The following is a 21,485-nucleotide window of genomic DNA, read 5'->3' as shown; positions in this document are numbered from 1 at the left end:
GTGTGTGTGTGTGTGTGTGTGTGTGTGTGGTCTGTGTGTGTGTGTGTGTGTGTGAGTGTGTGTGTGTGTGTGTGTGTGTGTGGGGGTTTAATGATGTCCTTGACACTTTACTTAAATTCCATCATTTACGCCATAGTTTAGATAGATCCAGGCTCATGCAAGACACGTTTTCTTATTATAAATGTTGTGTTTCAGAAACTCTTGGAACTGTCTTGAATCAGAAGTGCATAATTTAGTTACATTGAAATATACATTTAGTCACAATTTCTTTTCCATTTTTTCTTTTCATCTTATGTCTCAGCTGCAGCACAAGCAATGCTAATGGAGTGGGGCACATATATAATTTTAGAGCACTTAAAGTGGCTATATGTAACTTTCAGTTTGTGTTGATTTTAGCAACCGCTTTGGACAAAAGCAGTAGTGATTTACCACACCTGCTGTCATAAAGATCTTTTCTTTATGGTGCTGTATTACCGAGTTAGCGTTACCGGTAGGTCATATAGTTGCGATGAATGTTTAGCTCAGACAGAAAATCATTCATTTACAGCAAGATAATGTGTTACAGATGCATCGTTTCATTTCAAGTGTTGCATACGGTAATTTATCCTGGATGTATCGTGAGCTAAACCGGGTATCACTGTCACAGTGTCATGAGCCAGAGCATTTTGTAATAATAACTTAGATTAATATAGTGCATTTCATGAAACCAAAGGCCAGGATGAAACCCAAGGATGCTTTACACAAGTACAGAGGGACAAGGGAAAAGAAAATAGGCGAACACATACACAGACTGGAAAGAAATAAAACCGGGTGCTAAATGGAAGGGGGACGTAATTTAATGTAGGCCACATCTCGCATTTTAAGTTATTTTATGAATGAAATAGACATATAACATACCTGAGGGCCAATTCGGGGTCGGTTTTGAATTATTTACAATCCCGTAATTGTCTCCATCTGTTGAAACCGCAACCGTAGGCTGTCACTTTCCCTTTTGTCGTTTGCTGTTACAGGTCATTTATGATCATCGGATGAAAAATTACATAGTTTCAGAAACATTAAAAAGGTCCATTTAGTCACTTTAAAAACATTTGACATCCAAGACAGCCATCTTAAAGTTAATGGTTGTTTAATGATTGTTTTTTTAGGACTTAGATTTGAAAAGAACAAGTCCATTATTAATAGCTAATCGGTTACTAATGATGATTATAATTATTTAGCGTTATTAAACATTGCTTGAGGTGCTTTTAGATTCCCTTCTCTTATTTAGTGATGCATAATTGTTATGGTTAGAAACTGTCTAATTATTAAAATCCAGTAATTTGCCTGATGGATATAAGTTATTACTACCTGAACTTAACCTTAACTAATTTTTGTTTTTGTATTAACTACCAAACAGATTAAAGCATCAACATTTTTGAAAGTATGCTCATTTGCTTTCTTGCCGAGAATTAGCCGAGAAGATTGATACCACTTTCATTCATCCTCATGGTGACAACAAGACTCCAGGAATTGACCACACCCGGCCAAGAAATAGTCCCACACATAAATTCACAAAAACAAGATACAATGTGTTAATTTGTGAAATGCTTTGCTGGTGCTAGTAGGCAGATTTGTGTACCTTTGTACAGAGCTAGTTCACCCTGTGTACAGTCTTTTTGCTAAACTAAGCTAATTGGCTGCTAGTTGTAGCTTCATATTTACAGTACAGACATGAGAGTGGTATCATCTAACTTTTGATAAGAAGGTGAATGAAATCATCTTCCAAAATGTCAGACTATTCCTTTAATCCACCATTCAAGTACCATGTCATTTGTCTCGTTCCTCAGCATCATATTAGTCATTGTTTGGTGCTGAAAGTAAAAAAAATGTGCAGATGTGCAGCAAAACTTAAGTCATATATATATTTATAAAATGTTTTCACCTCTCCCCCCATTTCTTTTCCCATGTTCCCCTACCCTTAGCATAACCTATGTCCCGGCCCATCAGGTGGACGAGTACCGTACCCATCTGTGTTTACCCCCTCTGGCATCCATGGCAGCAGGCACCTCTTCCTCACCCACCCCACCAACCCCTTCTCCAGAACCTGCTGTGGCCCAGGCAAGATCACCTGGTCCAGTCAGAGCTGCAGCTCCAACTTCAGTTTCATCCACCCTCAAACCCTCTGCTTCAGTCAAATTTCAAGCCGCAGCTTCAGATCCAGCAGAAGTCAGAGCCTCTGCTCCATCCAAAGCTCCATTCAAAGGTCCAGCTGTAGTCCATACCATCACCCCGGCCCCAGACTCAAGGTAATGTAAGATCCAGAGGTCTCAGACTATTATTTATGGTCACCTAATCCGTACTCAGGCCCCAAAGTGCAATATAAACCTGTCTCAGGGTTTATTAGACTTCAAGGCTCCAGCTTTATTGCATGTTGATATTTTTTCTACAGAGAATTCAAGCTATGAAACACATTCTATACATTCTGCCTGTTGTGGGTTCTGCAGCTAGGGTTTTCTTACTGTGACACATTTCAGTCATACTAATGATCTGAGGTATTGTCTGGCACTTTAATTAACCGTATCCATGAAGGAAACAATGTATTTCAGTATGCAACAAGCTCAGTTTGAGTCCCTTCCAGTCCCTATTTTATCCTCTCCATTCTTCTCTGTGGTAAAGGCAAAAGCTTCTCTGAATGTTGAATCTCTGAGTTATATTTAGCTGTTCGCTTATGGATCTCAGTGCTGACTGTCAGCGAAAATGAATTGTTTCGCTTCTGTCTAACCCTGCTTTCGCTCCATCTTCTTGCCTCTGCCTTTCTCCTCCCTCCCTCTCTCCCATTTCTCTCTGCAGCCTTTTCTTCACTCTTATCTTTCGATACATTGTCTTTGTCTCTTTCTCTGCTAGACTTGACTCTGTGTCTACATCTGTCTCTCATCTCTCATTCTTTCTGGTCTTCTTCTTTTTACCTTATTTTCCCTCTTCCCCCTGCCTTGGTCCCCCTCTCCCGGCCGCTCTCTTTCAGCCCTGGTGGAACCATTTGTTCTGCCCTCTTCTGTAACTTAACTGGCTATAGGCTCCTGCTGCGCAGATAGCACCACTATCACTCACCTCCATGGGCTTATTACAGCCCTCCACCGATAAATATATTCATGAAAAATTCTCTACCTCTTTCTTTCTTTTTTTCACAAACACACACACACACACACACACACATATATATATATATATATATATATATATACACACACACACACACAGTGTATACAGTATACATACAGAGATAATATATATATATAATGTGATGTGTTAACACACACACATAAAGACACTATCTCACTGTAACCTCACTGGCTTAAAATGTGTATTTTCAGGTCTATTTTCACATAAAGCAGTGCATCTTCTCAAGGCCTGCCAGTGTAAATCGCTATTGGCCATGTGTCACTGTGTGTCAGGACTTGAAAAAATAACAAAGTACAGATACCTTGTTATCTGCAGCAATTCTGCTAGTATGTATTCATTTTAATTGCAAATGCTTGTCACAATTTTCCTCAAAGTGATGTCTTGTTTTATTTTACCCACTGACTAAAACCGAAGGCATTTCGATTACAGAAATGACAATGACAGAAAACAGAGAAAAGCAACAAATCCTCACATCTGAGAGGCTGAAATAACAGAACATTTGGCATTTTTCTTGATAATTAACTTAAGCATTTAATCAATTAACAAAATGTTTACAAACTAATTTTCTGTAAATCAACTTATTGATCAATTGAATAATTTAATTTGTTCTAAATAAAACTGAAAAAATATAATATTTTGAGCACAGCCAATGATGTACATAATCATCAGGTTTTCCATTCAACATCACACACTGATTCAATATTATTTCTGTTTGCATGTTTTCTCACCATCAGTTGGCAGATTCCAAAATCTCAACCTCACAATAAGAAGGAGGAAGGAAAAGAAGATGGAGAGATTGTGAAGGAGAAAAAGCATAAGAGTAGTGCAGGTGGGAAAGTACCACACCTGGAGGTGGAGATAAAGGTGGACGGTAAAGAGGAGGGAGAAGAGGAGCTTTATTCTCATGCCACAGTTTCTTGGGATCAACCTAGAAGGTTAGTTAATCAGTGATGTACAGTACAGTAAGTAACAATGTCCTTTTTTGCCTTTAGTTTTTTTTTTTTCAGATTTTCCATTTTCTGCCTTTTTTTCAAAACTCTGCCCATGATGCCCTTTATCCTCTCTCTGCCAGAGAAGGCTTAGCAAAATCCAAGTGTGCTCAGGTTATGTTCACAGCAGGGGTAGATCGGCACAGCGCAGACTCAACATGCTCATATTTCTTAGGCCCAGAGAAACCGACTACTTTCACAACCTGTATTTATCACATTTACGACTGCATCCCACTTGGGTAAATCACATAAGCCACACTGCATGCAAAGACCAGCTTTTGTGTCTCTCCCTGGCAGATATAATATTCTATTGTTTTGACTCTTGTGCATTTTTGCAGTAATGTTTCAAACAAAGTAGATCCTCATCAGGTATACAGAGGACATGCATTCATCATCAGCATATCCATAAACATGTGTGGATGTTCCTTGTATCCTGCTTTGTGTCCCAGTGTGCGGCTGACTCGAGCGCCAGGCCAGTCCCTGGGTATCAGCATAATGGGAGGCAGAGGCATGGGCCGGAGACTGAGCAGTGGAGAGATGATGAGGGGAGTCTTCATCAAGCACATCAGCCCCGACAGCCCAGCAGCACATAATGGCACCCTCCGGACTGGAGACAGGATACTAGAGGTGTGTGTGTGTGTGTGTGTGTGTGTGTGTGTGTGTGTGTGTGTGTGTGTGTGTGTGTGTGTGTGTGTGTGTGAGTGTGTAAGAGTCCGTGAGTGGTAGAGAAACTGAAAAGTGGCAAAAAAATGGATTGTGTGTGTTTGCTGCATGAGCATGTGTTCATACACTGTATGATGTATAATGTGTGTGTATTGAGGTCAAATGGGATTTACAGGATTATTGTGGCTCCTTGATTTTTTTTTTTAGGTAATTTCACAAGATTAGCCTAATGTCTTTACGTTCAGTCATTACTGTGTGTGTGTGTGCGTGTATGTGTGTGTGTGTGTGTGTGTGTGTGTGTGTGTGTGTGTGTGTGTGTGTGTGTGTGTGTGTGTGTGTGTGTGTGTGTGTGTGTGTGTGTGTGTGTTGACTTGGCCAAGGTGTGTGGTGTGAACCTAAGAGATGCCAGCCATGAGCAGGCAGTGGAGGCCATCCGCAGGGCTGGAGACTCTGTGGTCTTCCTGGTGCAGTCTGAACAGCACAGATCTCAGGTAGGCTACTGCATCTCAGAAAACAGGAAAAATCAACACATTTCTACCATGCAATGACACCCTACCAAATGGCGTGCAATGACATGCAAAAAGCTAAGAATATGTTGTGATAACACGCAAAATTACTTGTTATTAATACACCATTTAATGATACCACACTGTTCTGGGAGAGCAAATTTCATTTGTATGAATGGGTTTTAATTTTTCAGATGAGAACTTAGATTTTCTGTCTCTTCTTTGTCACAAAAAAATATTATTCAAGTTATATGCTTTCTATGGTTTGCTTTATGCACTTATAGTATTACAAGTGCCATGTTGTTATGTTTGTCGGAACATTACTGCATCTTATAGATGAAATGAAAGAAAGTGTGAAACTTTTGGCAGGGATGTGTAACATGTTCATATATGTGTCCTTGTGCACACAAACAAACAAAATAGGGAACCACTCACAAAACATTTCTACTGGCTTAGAAATACACTGTGCAATGCATATTCAGTATATACATTACATTGTGTAGCATGTCAGTCCCTTGAGGCCTTAGATTCTTTCACACTGAATCTCAATACTTTTATATTATACTCATAATAAATGCAAAGAGAAGGTGCAGTGTATATTCTGTTGGTCTACTCCATCAGAAGTTTTAACAATGTTGTGCGTAGGAGTTTTTCAGCATTACAATATGATGTCCTCTGGACACAAAGCATATTGAACACAATTATCTTTGACCGAAACTATACACATATACAGTATATATATACACATAACATCCATCATTTGAAGCATCTGCAGTACGGATATTTATTTGTCTTCTTGTGTTTCGCCCACAGTCTCCTATGCTTACCAACCATGAGAGACTAACTCTGCAGTCCAACTCACACAGCAGCAAGGTAACACTGGCATACTAGATACGTTGAGCTTCACACTGCTGTTTTCTCTTTAAAAGAGATAAATGCGATGTAAAATCTATTGTATAGCATAGAAAATGATATGCACGGAAGTCAAGTCAAAAAGCGGTAGTTTCTTGTTTGTGTTTTGAAGGTTGTGACTGCTACTTTAGATTTCATTGGAACAGATAACAAGCTGTAAAAAACATTTTTCTCAGTTTCTGTTCCCACACAGTTACTGATGTTTGGCTATCTATGGTTGTAGTGAATAGAAAATGTTATGTGTACACTATATTATATATAGAGTGATGAGTCATACACCTACATTGGTATCGGTAAAAAGAATGAAGGGGCTTTAAAGGGTTTTTTGAGAGGCAGATTGCTGTTTTGGTGGTGATGTGTATAAGACTATATCTGTGTTTCCCCTCCTGATCGTAGGAACCAGAGACTCTCAGTCTGTTCCTTAGTCTTTCCCCTACAAACCCCTTCACTCCCACTCCCTTTAAGGTTGGTACATTGTTGTGTGTGTGTGTGTGTGTTTACGTGTGTTATCATGGGTATGCAGCATCTTAAAAACAGCCTTGCATTAGCATTTGCGCTAAGCCAACTTTCAAAAACTTAATTAACGTGCATATTTATAGATAGAACGCTTGTAGTTCAAAGTCCCTCGCAGCTACCTTGTTTGTTTAAACCCTTTGTTTTTTATCTTTGGTGGAGATGTATAACTCTCTAAATAGACAGTGCATCCTTTTGAAGTTATATTTCCATGCACTTGTAAGTTGGTTACAAAATAATGCATGATTCTGGTCATCTTTCATGTTATTTTTAGCTGACATTAAAACTGTGTTCATTAATTCATCCTGTTCGTCAGTTTTTCCCCACTGCTACATCAAGCACACTGAACAAGCCTCAGGGGTAGTCCAACTCATGCCTGAAGGACCCCTGAGGCATTTCCAACTCTGCCTGTTCAATAATGCAAAACTTCTCCCAAGGTACCTTCGCCAACATCTGATAGAACGAATAGGAGAAGCCCCATAACTGTCGCAACACCAATCACGATGGCAGCTGAAGATGAGGGCGATACTGGCAGGAGTAAGTCTGCATCATAAAGACGTCACACAGACTTACACAGGGATGCTTTAAAGCCCCCAGGAAAAGGAGCTGTGTGGCGATTTTAGTGTAGTAGCCACCTTTACACAGTGCAGATCACACGCTGGCCTCTGGCCCGGAGAGAATTTGTGCTATACACTTCCATTACAAAAGAAACGCTGTAATACTCAAATAAAAAAAAATGTCAGGAGTCTCAGAATCATTTAGAAATTACTCTTTGAATGATCACATTTTAGAAATGTATTTTCAACGTCCATTACTTTTTCAGAAGAGAACTGAGATTGTCAGTCTCTTCTTTGGCAAAACAAATTGTATCCAAGTTGTGTGCTTTCTTTGGTTTGCTTTAAGCACTTACAGTATTAAAAGTGCCCTTTGGAGTTTTCTTGTAAACAAACAAAGTTTCTGTTAGCAGTCAGTGTTACTAATCAAACTGCATTCGGGTTGGTATCCTTGAGGTCTAACAAATGTGTTGAATATATTTATTTCCTCATAAAACATTTTTGAATGCAGATTTTCCTTAAAAGTTTGAAACCTGCATTGCTTTACATCCATGTCCACGTGTTCTTCACTGCTTTTGTTGGCATATTGTTATGTTTGTTGGAACATTACTGCATCCTATAGATGAAATGAAATAGTGTGAAACTGTTGCCAGGAATGTTTAACATGCTCATATGTTTCCTTGTGCACATTCACATGAACAAACAAAATAGGGAACCACTCAAAAAAACATTGATCCATAGCGCTACAAAAACTCCATAGGGTACCTTTGAGGGAGTCTATGTGACAATGCTTACTTTTGCACACAAGTCAATACACACAGATATAGACATACACACAGACAAATCGCGGCATCACACACTCACAAGCTCCTTAAGGGTGTAATGCTTCCTCGCTACAGGTATTGTATTGTACATGAAGTGTCAGTCATAACATTTAGCATCCCACACTTTTTCTGGCTTACCCAGCATATTCTCTTTGTTAACTCTTGTCTCTCCTAGAAAAGATGCTTCAGCGTTATGGTAGCCTATCCGGGAAGCTCCATATGATTGAGCTGGAGAAGGACCCTGAGGCTCAAGGCCTGGGAATCAGCCTCTCAGGGAACAAGGATGGTTCCAGGGCCCGCATGAGTGTCCACGTGGCGGATATAGACCCTCAAGGACCTGCTGGTTTAGATGGGAGAATACGGGTTGGAGACGAGCTACTGGAGGTGAGGAAGAAATGGGAACAGTAAGGGAGTTAGGAGGGTTGAGATTAACAAATGGGTGAGTTTTTAGGGGGGCAAGAGGGGTTGGAGTCCAAGAGAGAGACATAATATGAGAGTCAAAATTGAGAGCAGCAGAAAGGGAGCAGTGGGTAGGAGGCATGGATGAGTAGAGAGCGTTGAGTGCCTGCAAAGTAGATTTATCAGACGAATTACCATTTGAAGGATGGTTGGTGCTGGGCTGAATTCTCGCGATGAGCAACTGTGTAATAGAGAAGATGAGGAAAATGGAGGTAGAGGAGGGGCTGACAGCTGAGAGGGGGAGGGGAGTCAGAAGAAGATGGCAGAAAGGCAGATTTATGTGGAACTGGATTTGATAAAGATTGCTAAGGTTGTACATGATGCGATTTTTCTTCCAGATCAATGGTCAGATCTTGTACGGCCGGAGTCACCAAAACGCCTCCGCCATCATCAATAACACTCCATCGAAAGTCAAGATAATTCTCATCAGGTAACATGTAAAGTGATTTTCTGGTGACATTTGCATTTCTCCCAAACTTAACAGGATACATGTGTTTGATGACCAGCTCAGGGATAACACCAGATTTGGTTTTGTTTTGCTAGGAATAAAGCAGCTCTGGGTCAAACAGCACATGGATCCACAACAGAGTGCAAGGACACAGGCACTGACTCCCAGATAGACTCTGCACAGCGTGGAGGATTATCCACAGACATCCAGCACATCACCCTACCTCAGGTGCAATACCTTCAGTAAATCCATTGTCGGGCCTCCAGCTGCACATATCTAACAGCTCGCATGATAGCAGACTCTAGTTGTAGCAAAAACAGTCTCTATACTAGAGAAAATAAAATTACCCTCCCACATTGTTGTAAAGAATGAAATTAGCTATTTGCTTCACCAAATCTTGGTTCAAAGTTAGAGCTTTTTGTCTGCTTTTTTCAATCTCCATTCAGGATCACGTAGGTCTTGGCCTCTGCCTGGCAGAGGGGGAGTCCAAGGAAGGAGTGGTGGTCAGGTCCCTGATCCAGCACGGCACTGCCAGTAAGGTGTGACATCACCAGTAGCATCATCATAACCTTCAACATCTTCATCAATAACATTATTCCTTCATGTAGCCTACATACGATGACTGTATCTCAACAGTGTCATTTGTACCTCTCTTACCTGTAATGTGTATTATGAGTGTTATGGCATATATTTGTATTATTATTACAGATTCATAAGGTGTAAGCAGCTTTAAATATTTAAGCCAATTTAAACAACTTTTATTGATTGTTGTGTAGTTATATCTATAACAACGTATCATATTTTACATGATGGTCATGTTTTGTATGTAAACTCCAGATCTTCTGTCAAACAAAAGTAGTTGAGTAAAAAGTACAATATTTGCCTCTGAGATCTAGTATAATGTAGCATAAAATGGGAATACTCACTGAGTAAATGTACTTTGTTACATTCTACCACTGCATGTTATCATAACCTCACAAAAGTGTTCATAATAATTTTCCAAAGTAACATTTTCTTCACTCAAATATAATACTCTATATACTTAAGAGTGTTGTTTTCGTCTTTCATCTTAGCTGATTTTTTACCTTCATCACAGACTTTAGAATTATTTCAGCAGAAAGGTTGTACATAATTTCATTAGTTTTTTTGCATCTATCAAGCCCCAATGGCCTGACTGTAACTTTGGCACTCAATAAGCACCACATTACTGTACAATATACAGTATGCAGCTGTAAACTATGATTTGATGGCTCTGGTCTCTTGGTATTTCTCATAATATTTAAACCATAGTAACCTTGAGATAATGGTTGCCATGTATTAAAGTGATGTCGTCATGTACTAATAAGCTTTCATGTAGGGCCCCAGGCAACGGTTGTTCAGATATTTGTCCAGAGGGTGTGTTTGATTTTTAATCTCACTTCCTCTCCATCTGTCTGTTGCATATACAGTATTTACATTTTTGTCTTATCTTCCATTTTTTATTCATGTTTCTGTCTGGGTGCAGGATGGCAGGATAAAGGTTGGAGACATAATCATAGCAGTGGGTGATGTACCTGTTGCAGGACTGTCAGTGTACAAGGTATACACACACACACACACACACACACACACACACACACACACACACACACACACACACACAAGGTCAAACTGATGTAATTATTTATGACTCACCTGTCTTCTCTGTATTCAGGTGTCCAGTTTGATTCTCAAACATCGGGTCACTGTCAAGCTCTCCATCAGACCCTCCAAGAGTCTCTCTTCCTCTTCTTCTTTACCTCTCCCGACATCCTTTTCCTATCCCTGCTCTCTCTCTCCTGCTTCACTCCCTGTCTCCTTCTCTTCATCACTCAATGCCATGCAGACCTCTCCCACCGGGCAGTGTGATTGGCTTGGATCAGCTCCCACAACCACTGACCCCCTGTACTGCCCAGTTGTGGCTGGCAGGGAAACAACGATAGAGTTTTGTAAAGGAAATGTAGGCCTGGGCCTCAGCATTGTCGGAGGATGTGACACTCTGCTGGTGAGAGCAGCCAATTGATATTTGACATAATTTCATTTAACACATATCTATCATAACTTTATCAACCCTTGATAATCCTAATTAATCAAGATTTACACCATCAAATTAGGCAATATGGGTTTGGTCTATGTTTTCTTCACAATACAATGCATCTGCACAGCCATTATCAGTGAAAGTGGTGAACATGCTGTATTGTGAATTACTAAATAGTTCAATGCTGATTAAATTTAGCTGGATTGGATTATCTGCAATAATGTTTTTTCTGTTTTTTCCACCAGGGGGCGGTAATAATCCATGAAGTAAATGATGGAGGAGCAGCACAGAGAGATGGAAGGCTGCAGGCTGGAGACCAGATATTAGAGGTATAATGGGTACACACAAACATTCCATTATCTATTCATTTGATGGAATCAGTGACAGTGTTTAGTGTTAGTCCAAATCTGTTGCGATTAGATCACATTCCATTATAGTTAACACAATACAACGCATTAAAACTGGTCAAATGTAAATATTTATTATTTAATTTGGTGATCAGAAATCAAGGCTTGTATTTTTATTTTATCACTGTCCAGTGAATGGCCTGTGTCTCCAATTTCTGATCATGAAATATTGTAAACGTTTAATTTATAATGTCTTTATTTATGAGGACAACACACATTGGTCGACATTTCTGTAAATTTGCCAGTGTTAGCCATTTTAAATTTTAAACTGCAGTCCTTTGGCAAGAAGTTTTAAAGCCAATGAAGTGACAGGTTAAGAAATACAGACATAAGACAATATGATGCTGAAATGACGACGAAAGCAACAAAATCAGCATGCCCAAAACAGCGCACAAATAATACAGAGCAAAAGGAAGCAGCAACATATTGATGGTTCAAAACAATAACATGCTTGTAGATTGATGCCAGTGCCCTCAATGTAGCCATTAATCATGATGACTCACTCCTTTTCATTAGTTGTAAAATCCATCTGCTGTTAAAATAACAAATACAGTTACACCTAACCTCCTTCATACAACTATGGCTCTCACTTCCTCCCAGGTAAATGGTATAGACCTGCGGCAGGCCACTCATGATGAGGCCATTGGCGTGCTGCGGCTCACCACCCAGCGTGTTCGCCTGTGTGTCTTCAGGCACCAGGAGGCCTACAGGGAGGAGGACCTGTGGGACGTCTTCAGCCTGGAGCTGAGGCCTCGCCCTGGAGAGGGGCTGGGGTTAACCACAGTGGGGAAGACGTATGTTCATGATGCTGTTGAACAAATGAGTAACATCAAAGTTATTTTTTGTATCTTTAGGTTTGCCTGTTGGACCAAATCTTACTGTAGTTGCCTCCTAAAGCCAGCCTAGATGTTGCAACGGCAGTTTTGCTTTGAGATATTATATTTGAAAAGTCACAGAGAATTTGCCAGGCAACTGATGTATCGGATGGTATTATTTACTTTTACAATTTTGCTCTTTTATTAATTGACCCACTTCAGCGAGAAAAATAATTATTTATCATACTTTAGGGTCTTTTCAAGTGTTTTGTCAAAGATGTATAATAGGTAAAGGTAACGTCAATACTGTCAAGCTACACTCCCTTTATCAGGGAGAGGAGTATCAGAAGAGGAGAGTGTTCTCGACTTTTAAAGGCCTTTACCCAGTTAGAGGTCAGAAACTCTGTAGCAACCGGGATCATTATTGTAAAGAAGAGGTGTTGGATAGATAATTTGCACAAGTCAAGTGTGACGTTATGCAAAACAGCAGGCCTACAGGTCACATAATTCAGTCTACAAGCGTGACACAGACACAGTTTTTGACCTCTGTTTTCTTTCAACAGTAATGACACAGGCGTCTTTGTGTCAGATATCATCAGAGGAGGCGTAGCGGATTCAGATGGCAGGTTGTTGCTAGGTGACCAGATTCTGTCAATCAATGGGGAGGATGTCCGTGCAGCACCGCAGGAACATGCACACACGCTTCTACAGGTCGGACACATTCACGAACACACATACTGAGTCCGTAAACAAATTAGTTGCGGGGTTATGCATTTTTGTTACATATTCATCATCTTATGTGAGATGTGTCACTTTTCTCTCAGAGTTGCAGTGGAGCAGTCCACCTGGAGGTGGCTCGTTTTAAAGCTGGACTGCAATACTCACAGCAGAACCAGGTAAGCGGTTTCCTGTGGCTGTCTGTGTCTAATCCATGACTGGCTATTAGGGCTGTGCAATTAGTCGAAATTTAATTGTGATTATGATTTTGGCTCCCAATGATCACAAAAACAGAATAATCGAAAAAAACAATTATTTAGTTTAAATAAGAAAGTGTTAAGGCAAATTTCACAGATGTGTTTTTTTTACTGTTGATTTATTTAACTTTTTCCAATGTTTTTTAAGTTCAATAATTGCAACATCTTTCCAGAAGTTAACGAGTAATCATGTCAAATTATCGTGATTTCAATATTGACCGAAATAATCGTGATTATGTTTTTTTCCATAATCGAGCAGCCCTACTGGCTATTAAAGAAAATGTAAAAATGTATGACGTTATCTGTTGTTTAATTCTATGATTTGTATTGAGAGTCCAGACTAAATCAGCTCAGTAATTTTAATGGTGTCTGTTATTTAACTATTACTCTTTTGCACCATTTTAACAATAGTACTTTGTGAACCTAGGAGTACTTTAAGTTGTGTTTTATCCAGAGTGAAGACTCTGACTGTTCCACCCTGACCCCCTCAAGTGGATGTGATACTTCCTTCGGCCACCAGAGGGAGACAGATAACAAGACTGGGAGCTACTGTGAGTCGCCCTTATGTTCTGAGAGCGTAGCCTATATATAAACACAATCACAATTTACTTTTAGTGTAAAGAATATTGGTAACATACTCAAGCTGATTATGCAAGCATGTATATATTTCCCCTGCAACAGCATTTCAAGACTACCCTGACTCCAGAAAAGTAATAATAGAAAAGGTAAGACAAAATCTTAAATTAATAATAGTAACTGTTTTTATTGAGGCCTCATTCAGTCTTGGTGAAACTGACTTTCAGTATTTTATGTATATTTTCAGAAAGTTGGCTTTTAATTGTGACCCCTGAAAGCTTTTGTTTTTTACTTCAAATGACAGATTACAATGATATACTGTACATATATACATATATATATATATATATATATATATATATATATATATATATATGTATGTATGTATGGTATATATATATATATATATATATATATATATATATATATATATATATATAATTTGGATTTGTCATTTGAAGTAGAAAAAAAAAAAAAAAACAGCTTTCAGGGGTCACAAATAAATGCCAACTTTTGAGCCAGGTAAGGAGGCTATATATATATATGTGTGTGTGTGTGTGTGTGTGTGTGTGTGTGTGTGTGTGTGTGTGTGTGTGTGTGTGTGTGTGTGTGTGTGTGTGTGTGTGTGTGTGTGTGTTTGTGTGGTTTCACTACAGGGTCCATGTGACTCCTTGGGCATCAGTGTAGCAGGAGGAGTGGGCAGTCCCCATGACAACGTACCTCTTTTTATTGCTACCATGGATACCAATGGACTTGCTGCCAAAACGCAGCAATTACAGGTGGGAAGCGCATAGATTGTCTTTGTGTCTGTGTATTATTTATTCATTATGTTATGGGGACAGATCGGTTATTGCCATCACATCATGAGGACTCACCTCCTGTCTGAGTACAAAAAGTCTGTCCTCACAAGGGTTAACCAGTCATTTAAGGGAAATGAATGGTGGCCCTGAAATGCAAATCACAACAGCAAATAGAAAAACGCAACAGCAAAGCATAAAACACAACGGCATATAGGAAAACACTTCAACAAATCATAAAACACAACGGCATTAACTTCTACCGGAAAAGACACAGAGGAAAAAAAAAACAGAGGATGGACCCTCCTGATTGGACAGACGGACTGTCTGTCTTTTAACAGGAAGGAGAGGTGCAACACACGAAAAAGCACCTAGTTTTAACAGACCGTCAGTCCAATCAGGAGGGTCCGTCCTCCACTAGATAGGCCCTACCTTTTCCGGTAGAAGTTAATGCGTTGTGTTTTATGATTTGTTGAAGTGTTTTCCTATTTGCTGTCGTGTTTTCCTATTTGCCGTTGTGTTTTATGATTTGCTATTGCATTTTTGTATTTGCTGTTGTGATTTGTACTTCAGGGCCACCGTAGCATGATTTGATTATAAGGTTAAGATTTGAATAGACTGTGTTAAGGTATATTAATTAGCATATTTGCAGATCCTGATTTATTAGGATATAGCCCAATGTTTCAACAATGCTTGCTTTGTCAGGGTTTAAAATTGCATACCATAGGTCATACAGTATATAGGGGTTGAAATACAGCATTTTAAAAACATATTAGACATACTGTACAAAACACAAAATGTATTAGTACAGATTATAAAAATAAGAAATACATTGTAGATTAGGAAAGGAAGCCTACTAAAATGCCCTCGCAAATGTTTATGTGTTACAATCAGACAGGAGACCGGATCCTTAGTATCAATGATGTGTCTATGGAGGGAATGACTCATGTCCAAGCTGGAGTCCTGCTGAAGAATGCCCCAGGAACCGTCAGTCTGCAGGTATTGTCACAGGGAGACATACAGTAGTTAATCTATAAGGCCTGTGTGAACAGTATTTAATAAGGAATAAAAATGAGATAGTTTATAGTTACAGTCGTCCCCTCATTAGTGTTTTGCATGTGAACACTATACTGTAATTTTAGGACAATACTGTGTCTGACACGCTGTTTGTCTTCATGTTAATAAGCTTCTGGAAAGATTTTTTTTGCAAGAGAGAAAAAGAGGTATAGAGCCGGACTTCAGTTGTTACATTGTGTGTTAAAAAAACATCAAAAGTTGTGTGTGTGTGTGTGTGTGTGTGTGTGTGTGTGTGTGTGTGTGTGTGTGTGTGTGTGTGTGTGTGTGTGTGTGTGTGTGTGTATGTGTGTGTGTGTGTGGGTGTTTGTGTTTGTGTGCGTGTATGTGTGTAGGTGGCAGTGGGTTCTGATGGGTGCAGCACAAAGGACCACAATGATATGCATGCGCGGACGACAAGCCAGTCCAGCAGCCTGCCACGCTTTCACAACAACCTCTCGTAAGAATCAGTTTCCTGACAGTCTTCTGCTGTTGTACTTTATGATCTTACTTTGGCTCCCTCCTGGTTTATTCACCAAATAAGGACAAAGGCAGACCCCGGTTCCCTTGACAATAATGAGCAAGTGCAGCCACTGTGTGAGAAGCACTGAGACAAATGTGCTTTTGGACAGAAGGCGCTGCAGTGTTTCTTGTGATTTGTATTTTGCTGTGCTTCCAATTAACCATTTTTTCCCAGTCAACTTTCAGTTAACAATACGAAAGACCAATTTCTTTGTTTTTTTATTTCATTGTGAAAATAACACTTTTTTTTTTTTTTTTCAACAGCTCATTAAACTAAATAATACCTTTGAAGACACTGTAAAACTTCTGGCAACTAACATTTAAATCAAGTCAATGATTATAGTAATTAAAGGAAGAACATTCATTACTTACAATAATTAATTATTATTATATTCAAAAAGGTTGAGTAAGGTTTAGAAACTGTATCCTTGAATATTACACTTAAGTTGTGAAAACAAAACTGTAATAATTCTGGGATTCACATTTACATTAAAAAATGTAATTAGAAATGTACCTCTTTTTTTCTCACCTTTTTTCTGTCCTGGTGAGATGAGATAATTATTTTCACACACACACACACACACACACACACACACACACACACACACACACACACACACACACACACACACACACACACATATATTTCAGTGCAGAGCTAGTGCAGCACTAGCATGGCCAGCACCACATACGCATTGTTATGCATCCTTTTCCCGCAGTGCTCGCACGTATAAGACCATCACTCTAGAGAGAGGCTCCTCGGGCCTGGGCTTCAGCATCGTAGGAGGGTTCAGCAGCCCTCACGGAGACCTGCCGATCTACATCAAAACTGTCTTCAACAAGGTGAGATAACGTCCTCCAGGGAAAAGTCTTTCATGGGGATCTTGGTGTGGACATCAAATTACAGCACAGTATGGTATTCAGTCATACTGGCAAAGTGTCTGTTCATACCGCACAGTAAAAGACAAGAACACAATTATAAACTGAAAAATGATTTTAACAGCTGATGAGTGAGCAATAATAATATTAACATGCTGTAACTTATGAAAAGATCCCAAATATTTTCACTATTTAGAATTCTAAATACATCATTGGTTAAAAGTGTTACACCCTTTAATTGTACAGTAATAATGCCATTGTTATTACATCATCCAGAAATGTATCATGTAAAAACATGTTTAACGGAATTTAATTCAGAAAGACATTTCATTTCACTGTGATCAGTTACATTTCCTTTCAGTTATTGCAGTATCGTTTTTTTTTTGTGTGTGTGTTTGTACTGTCATGGTGTAACCAGCTCGGGATCTCTGATGGTGCATGGTGACAGACTAATCTTTGTATTCTCTGCAGGGGGCGGCCATAGAGGACGGCAGGCTGAAACGTGGCGATCAGATCATTGCCGTGAATGGACATTGTCTGGAGGGCGTGACTCACGCTGAAGCTGTGGACATCCTCAAGAAGACCAAGGGAACTGTAGTCCTAACAGTACTCTCTTGAGACACGGCCCATTGTGTCCGGTCGTCATTATGTCTTTGAAGAGTAGCCCATGAAATAATGTAGCTGCCTCCTGTAGCACTGCCTCACACAACCCTAAGAAGGGAAACGTGGACAGTTAAAGTGATATAGCTTTGTTTAAAATCATAGGTAGAGTAGATACTGTAAGTGTAAATGTATCTGAATTTAGTTTGGGAAAAGCTACCTCTAACTGCAACTGGGTGTTAACATGCACAGTTTTCCCAATATAAACTCCTATTCCTGTTAAGGTGTTACTAGAACTTATGTTTTGCGTTGCTGTCAGGCAAAAACCTTGTATATCCAAGGCTAAAATTAGATGTTTTCATTTTAGCCTTTACAGAGTTATTTACCTCAGACAAAGTCAGTTGAAATCGCCTCTTCACTGTTTAAGTATTTGTAAAAAACACAGAAAGAAGAAAAGAGAGAATGAATAGCACTGATTTATTATTAAGGAAAAAAAATGGAGATACAAGGTTTCTGCCCGACAGTGATGTTATGTTATATTAATCTTCATATCTCAATCATGAATATCTCTGTGTTCATACGAATGGGATATTTTTAAATTTACCATAGAAACGATGCTCATAGAAATCAAAGCAACAAAAGCATATATTAAATAAGCCAATACAGCAGTGTCCTAACGATGATGATAATGTGTCTTAGTTATCCCGTTCAAGGTATTAATAATATATTTTTGCATCGATATGCATCATGTAAACACACTCATGAATAAATGACCATCTCCAAACTTTTGTATCTGCCGACCACATATCAATGCAATAGAAGCATCTCTCAAGACACAATGTCACATTTATTTAGTGCTGTCTATAGACTTCTGTTCATTCAGAGTTAACTACTGTGATCAACTCCTAAGACTCAAAACATGCCAAGTGCTTCTGCCAATCTTTTGTATGGCAATAAGGTTTTAGGTTAGACAGTTTTACTTTTATTCTTTATTCTCATATTGTAATCATTAAAAGTGTGGCATGATTGCTTGAATAATCAATGTACTTTAAATATCCATAAAACTTTAAATATCAGCGATTTATTTACCAAGTTTTTATTTATTACTGTTTTCATTATCTGTAACTTGATCAGTTGTCTTTCAGGAAGTATTGTTATAGTGCAATGTGCAATCTTTATTTAGAAACCTCATACCTGTTTTATATGAATGTATTTATAGTGTGATATTTATGTTTTCGTCACAGTCTTCACAATATATTTAATTTCATTCATGTAAGTAGTCCTCAGAGCCACAGTGTTTGGGATTGTGTAACATTGTACAACTGAATGTACTGTTAGTGATCTTATTAAATGTACATTTGTTTGAGTTTTGTATACAAAACTTGTTTATAGTCCAGGACTTCTATTGTTCTGCTTACTTACTTCCTGCATGTATCTCTGCGTATAATGTTTTAGTGAAACAAGCAGTAACCTTAAATATGGTCACATTTTGATGAAGGATGATAACAACACAGAAATATTTCTTGATGCTTCGTGATATCTCTCTGGAATAATACTGAGTAGGATAAGCTAGGGGATATCATTGTTTGACTTTCAAATCCCACAGATGCGGACCAGAAAGAAAAGACGTATCTGAGAAAATCTAAGATTCCTGAATTGTTAAACAAGGATGTCTGTGCCTGCAGTTACATTTTTAAGGCTAAATGCAAGATTTAAGCATTTTTTGCATATTTTTGCATCTATTTCCAAACCAGTGATCAGAATTTAGCCTTGGGGGAGTTTTATTGTTGTGGTTATGCTCTTTGTCTGTCTCTCTCTCTCTCTCTCTCTCTCTCTCTCTCTCTCTCTCTCTCGTGCGCTCTTTCTCTCTGTCTTTGTTAAACATGAATACATATTTAACATCACTCAGGTTTAGTCAAGTGTGTGTCAGTATATCATGGAATGACAGGGCAGCACTAAATCACAGAGTAGGTACTATTGTAGAGTGACAGCAGAAGAGGCAGTGCTTGAAGAAGTACTCAGATCTTTTACTTAAGTAAAAGTAGCAAAACCACAGTGTTGAAATACAATACAAAATATACTTAAAGTAAAAGTACACATTATGAAGAATGGCCCATTTCAGAATAATGTTTATATATATATATATATATATATATATATATATTTTTATTTTTATTTTTTTTATTTTATTGGGTTATAATTATGTGTGAATCACTTTAATGTTGCAGTTGGTAAAGGTGGGGCTAATTCTTATTACTTTTTATACTGCTGGGTAGCTTACTGTAGAATTTCCATCCAGGGATCAATAAGGTCTTAGCTTAACCTATAATAATTCATAATAATGTATTTGTTGTTTATATTTTGAATTATCAATCTAAATTTGCAAAGTAAATAGTAAATAAAGGTATTGCATTAATGAAGTGGAGTAAAAAGTACAATATTAATAATAAAAAATTAAAAAGTAGCAGAAAATAGAAACACACATAAAAGTACCTCAAAATTGTACTTAGTTGATTAAATGCACATAGTTACTGTCCACCATGGAGGAAAGGAGAGGTTAATTTGAGAAGTACAACATTGTAGAGGAAGCTGAAGGAATGAGTTTAAAACTAGGACAAAGACGTTTTCAACCTGAGTTAGTGAAACGTCAAGGGAGACTAAACCTACTCCATTTTCTTTTGTAAATGCACAGAACTTTTACTTTATTTACTGGAGTAGTGGTGACAACTTGACAAACAATACATTTGCACACAAATGTCTTATTTAGGAAATAGGAGGCATCTAGGGTACTGTCTGGAGCCTCTGCATTAATCAAAGCCATCTGTTCACATTGTAAGCTTTATTGAAACCCAGCCATCACGGTCTGGTTTATCCTTCTCCAGATGAACAATTGCCTTGCCTAAAGGCTGGCGTGAAGAGGGTTTTAACATTTGCACATATAACAAGAATGTTTCCAACATTATAATGGTTCTTCTTTTCTAAAAGATAAAACTCTTTTCTGCTACTTGTTTAGCAGCTAAAAACAAATCTACATAGTTTTTAATACTGTATTTTATTTTATCGTGTGTGCTTCAATGGATTTCCATACAACTCTCGTGGGAGTCACAGCGGGCATCTCCCTTCTCTTTCATTAAGCAAGAAGACTGATCTGCTGCTTTTCACAACCAGCCTCAAATTCCCTTTACCTCAAACATTTATGAGGAATATTTCAGCAGACCATGGGCAATGGGACCTTTTCCACCGCGTAGCCCTTCTTTCCCCATTTCCATCATGTATAAAACCGACAGTGGGGCCTTTCGACTGGTTGCAAAACTGTAATGACATTTTTCTGCAGCTGAGAATAAGAGGACTTGCATGAGAGTACAATTGACATGAAAGGCACTAATGTTCATCTCTTTTGGTGAGGGTAACAGAGGCCAAATGATTGTTCCGTGGGTGTCTGTCACTATATGGGTAGAAGTGACAGATATATATATATATATATATATATATATATATATATATATATATATATATATATATATATATATATATATATATATATATATATATATATATATATATATATAGTCTTTTGCTGTCAGTGTAACCTGCTGGTACAGAAAGAACAGCCAACTAATGGTGGACCCAAAAAAATCTTCTTTTCCATCAATTCCCATGAAATTCTTTTTCAAGATACCAGCATGCACTGCAAAAATGCAATTCCTAAGCAATTCAGTCAAATGCTGAGTCTCAAAATCCTGCTTTATAGCAAGATAAAAAAAAAAAATCCCGACAGG

General features: G+C 38.4%; 1 protein-coding gene across 4 annotated transcripts in view; it reads left to right on the top strand.

The window, feature by feature from the left end:
* si:dkey-92j12.5 (multiple PDZ domain protein) overlaps positions 1 to 19,073 on the top strand; it is a 39,904-nt gene extending 20,831 nt beyond the window's left edge. For 2 of the 4 annotated variants that reach the window (XM_039794027.1, XM_039792412.1), the window contains 23 exons: positions 1,962 to 2,285; positions 3,894 to 4,094; positions 4,598 to 4,775; positions 5,192 to 5,302; positions 6,131 to 6,190; positions 7,180 to 7,279; positions 8,296 to 8,504; positions 8,918 to 9,009; positions 9,123 to 9,255; positions 9,474 to 9,566; positions 10,532 to 10,606; positions 10,721 to 11,050; positions 11,329 to 11,412; positions 12,091 to 12,284; positions 12,869 to 13,016; positions 13,130 to 13,201; positions 13,707 to 13,830; positions 13,961 to 14,004; positions 14,512 to 14,634; positions 15,547 to 15,651; positions 16,062 to 16,165; positions 16,947 to 17,070; positions 17,578 to 19,073. In XM_039794027.1, the coding sequence (XP_039649961.1) occupies positions 1,962 to 2,285; positions 3,894 to 4,094; positions 4,598 to 4,775; positions 5,192 to 5,302; positions 6,131 to 6,190; positions 7,180 to 7,279; positions 8,296 to 8,504; positions 8,918 to 9,009; positions 9,123 to 9,255; positions 9,474 to 9,566; positions 10,532 to 10,606; positions 10,721 to 11,050; positions 11,329 to 11,412; positions 12,091 to 12,284; positions 12,869 to 13,016; positions 13,130 to 13,201; positions 13,707 to 13,830; positions 13,961 to 14,004; positions 14,512 to 14,634; positions 15,547 to 15,651; positions 16,062 to 16,165; positions 16,947 to 17,070; positions 17,578 to 17,724 (3,175 nt within the window). In that variant the 3' untranslated portion in view covers positions 17,725 to 19,073. The remainder of the gene's footprint in view (positions 1 to 1,961; positions 2,286 to 3,893; positions 4,095 to 4,597; positions 4,776 to 5,191; positions 5,303 to 6,130; positions 6,191 to 7,179; positions 7,280 to 8,295; positions 8,505 to 8,917; positions 9,010 to 9,122; positions 9,256 to 9,473; positions 9,567 to 10,531; positions 10,607 to 10,720; positions 11,051 to 11,328; positions 11,413 to 12,090; positions 12,285 to 12,868; positions 13,017 to 13,129; positions 13,202 to 13,706; positions 13,831 to 13,960; positions 14,005 to 14,511; positions 14,635 to 15,546; positions 15,652 to 16,061; positions 16,166 to 16,946; positions 17,071 to 17,577) is intronic. The other 2 variants (XM_039793752.1, XM_039793058.1) reach the window with 2 other exon arrangements.
* The last annotated feature ends 2,412 nt before the right edge of the window (positions 19,074 to 21,485 follow it).

The sequence above is a fragment of the Perca fluviatilis genome, chromosome 1, assembly GCF_010015445.1.
Source record: "Perca fluviatilis chromosome 1, GENO_Pfluv_1.0, whole genome shotgun sequence".
Classification (NCBI taxonomy): domain Eukaryota; kingdom Metazoa; phylum Chordata; class Actinopteri; order Perciformes; family Percidae; genus Perca; species Perca fluviatilis.
The sequence above is the reverse complement of the archived record's forward strand: the minus strand, read 5'-3'. Positions and strand labels throughout refer to the sequence as shown.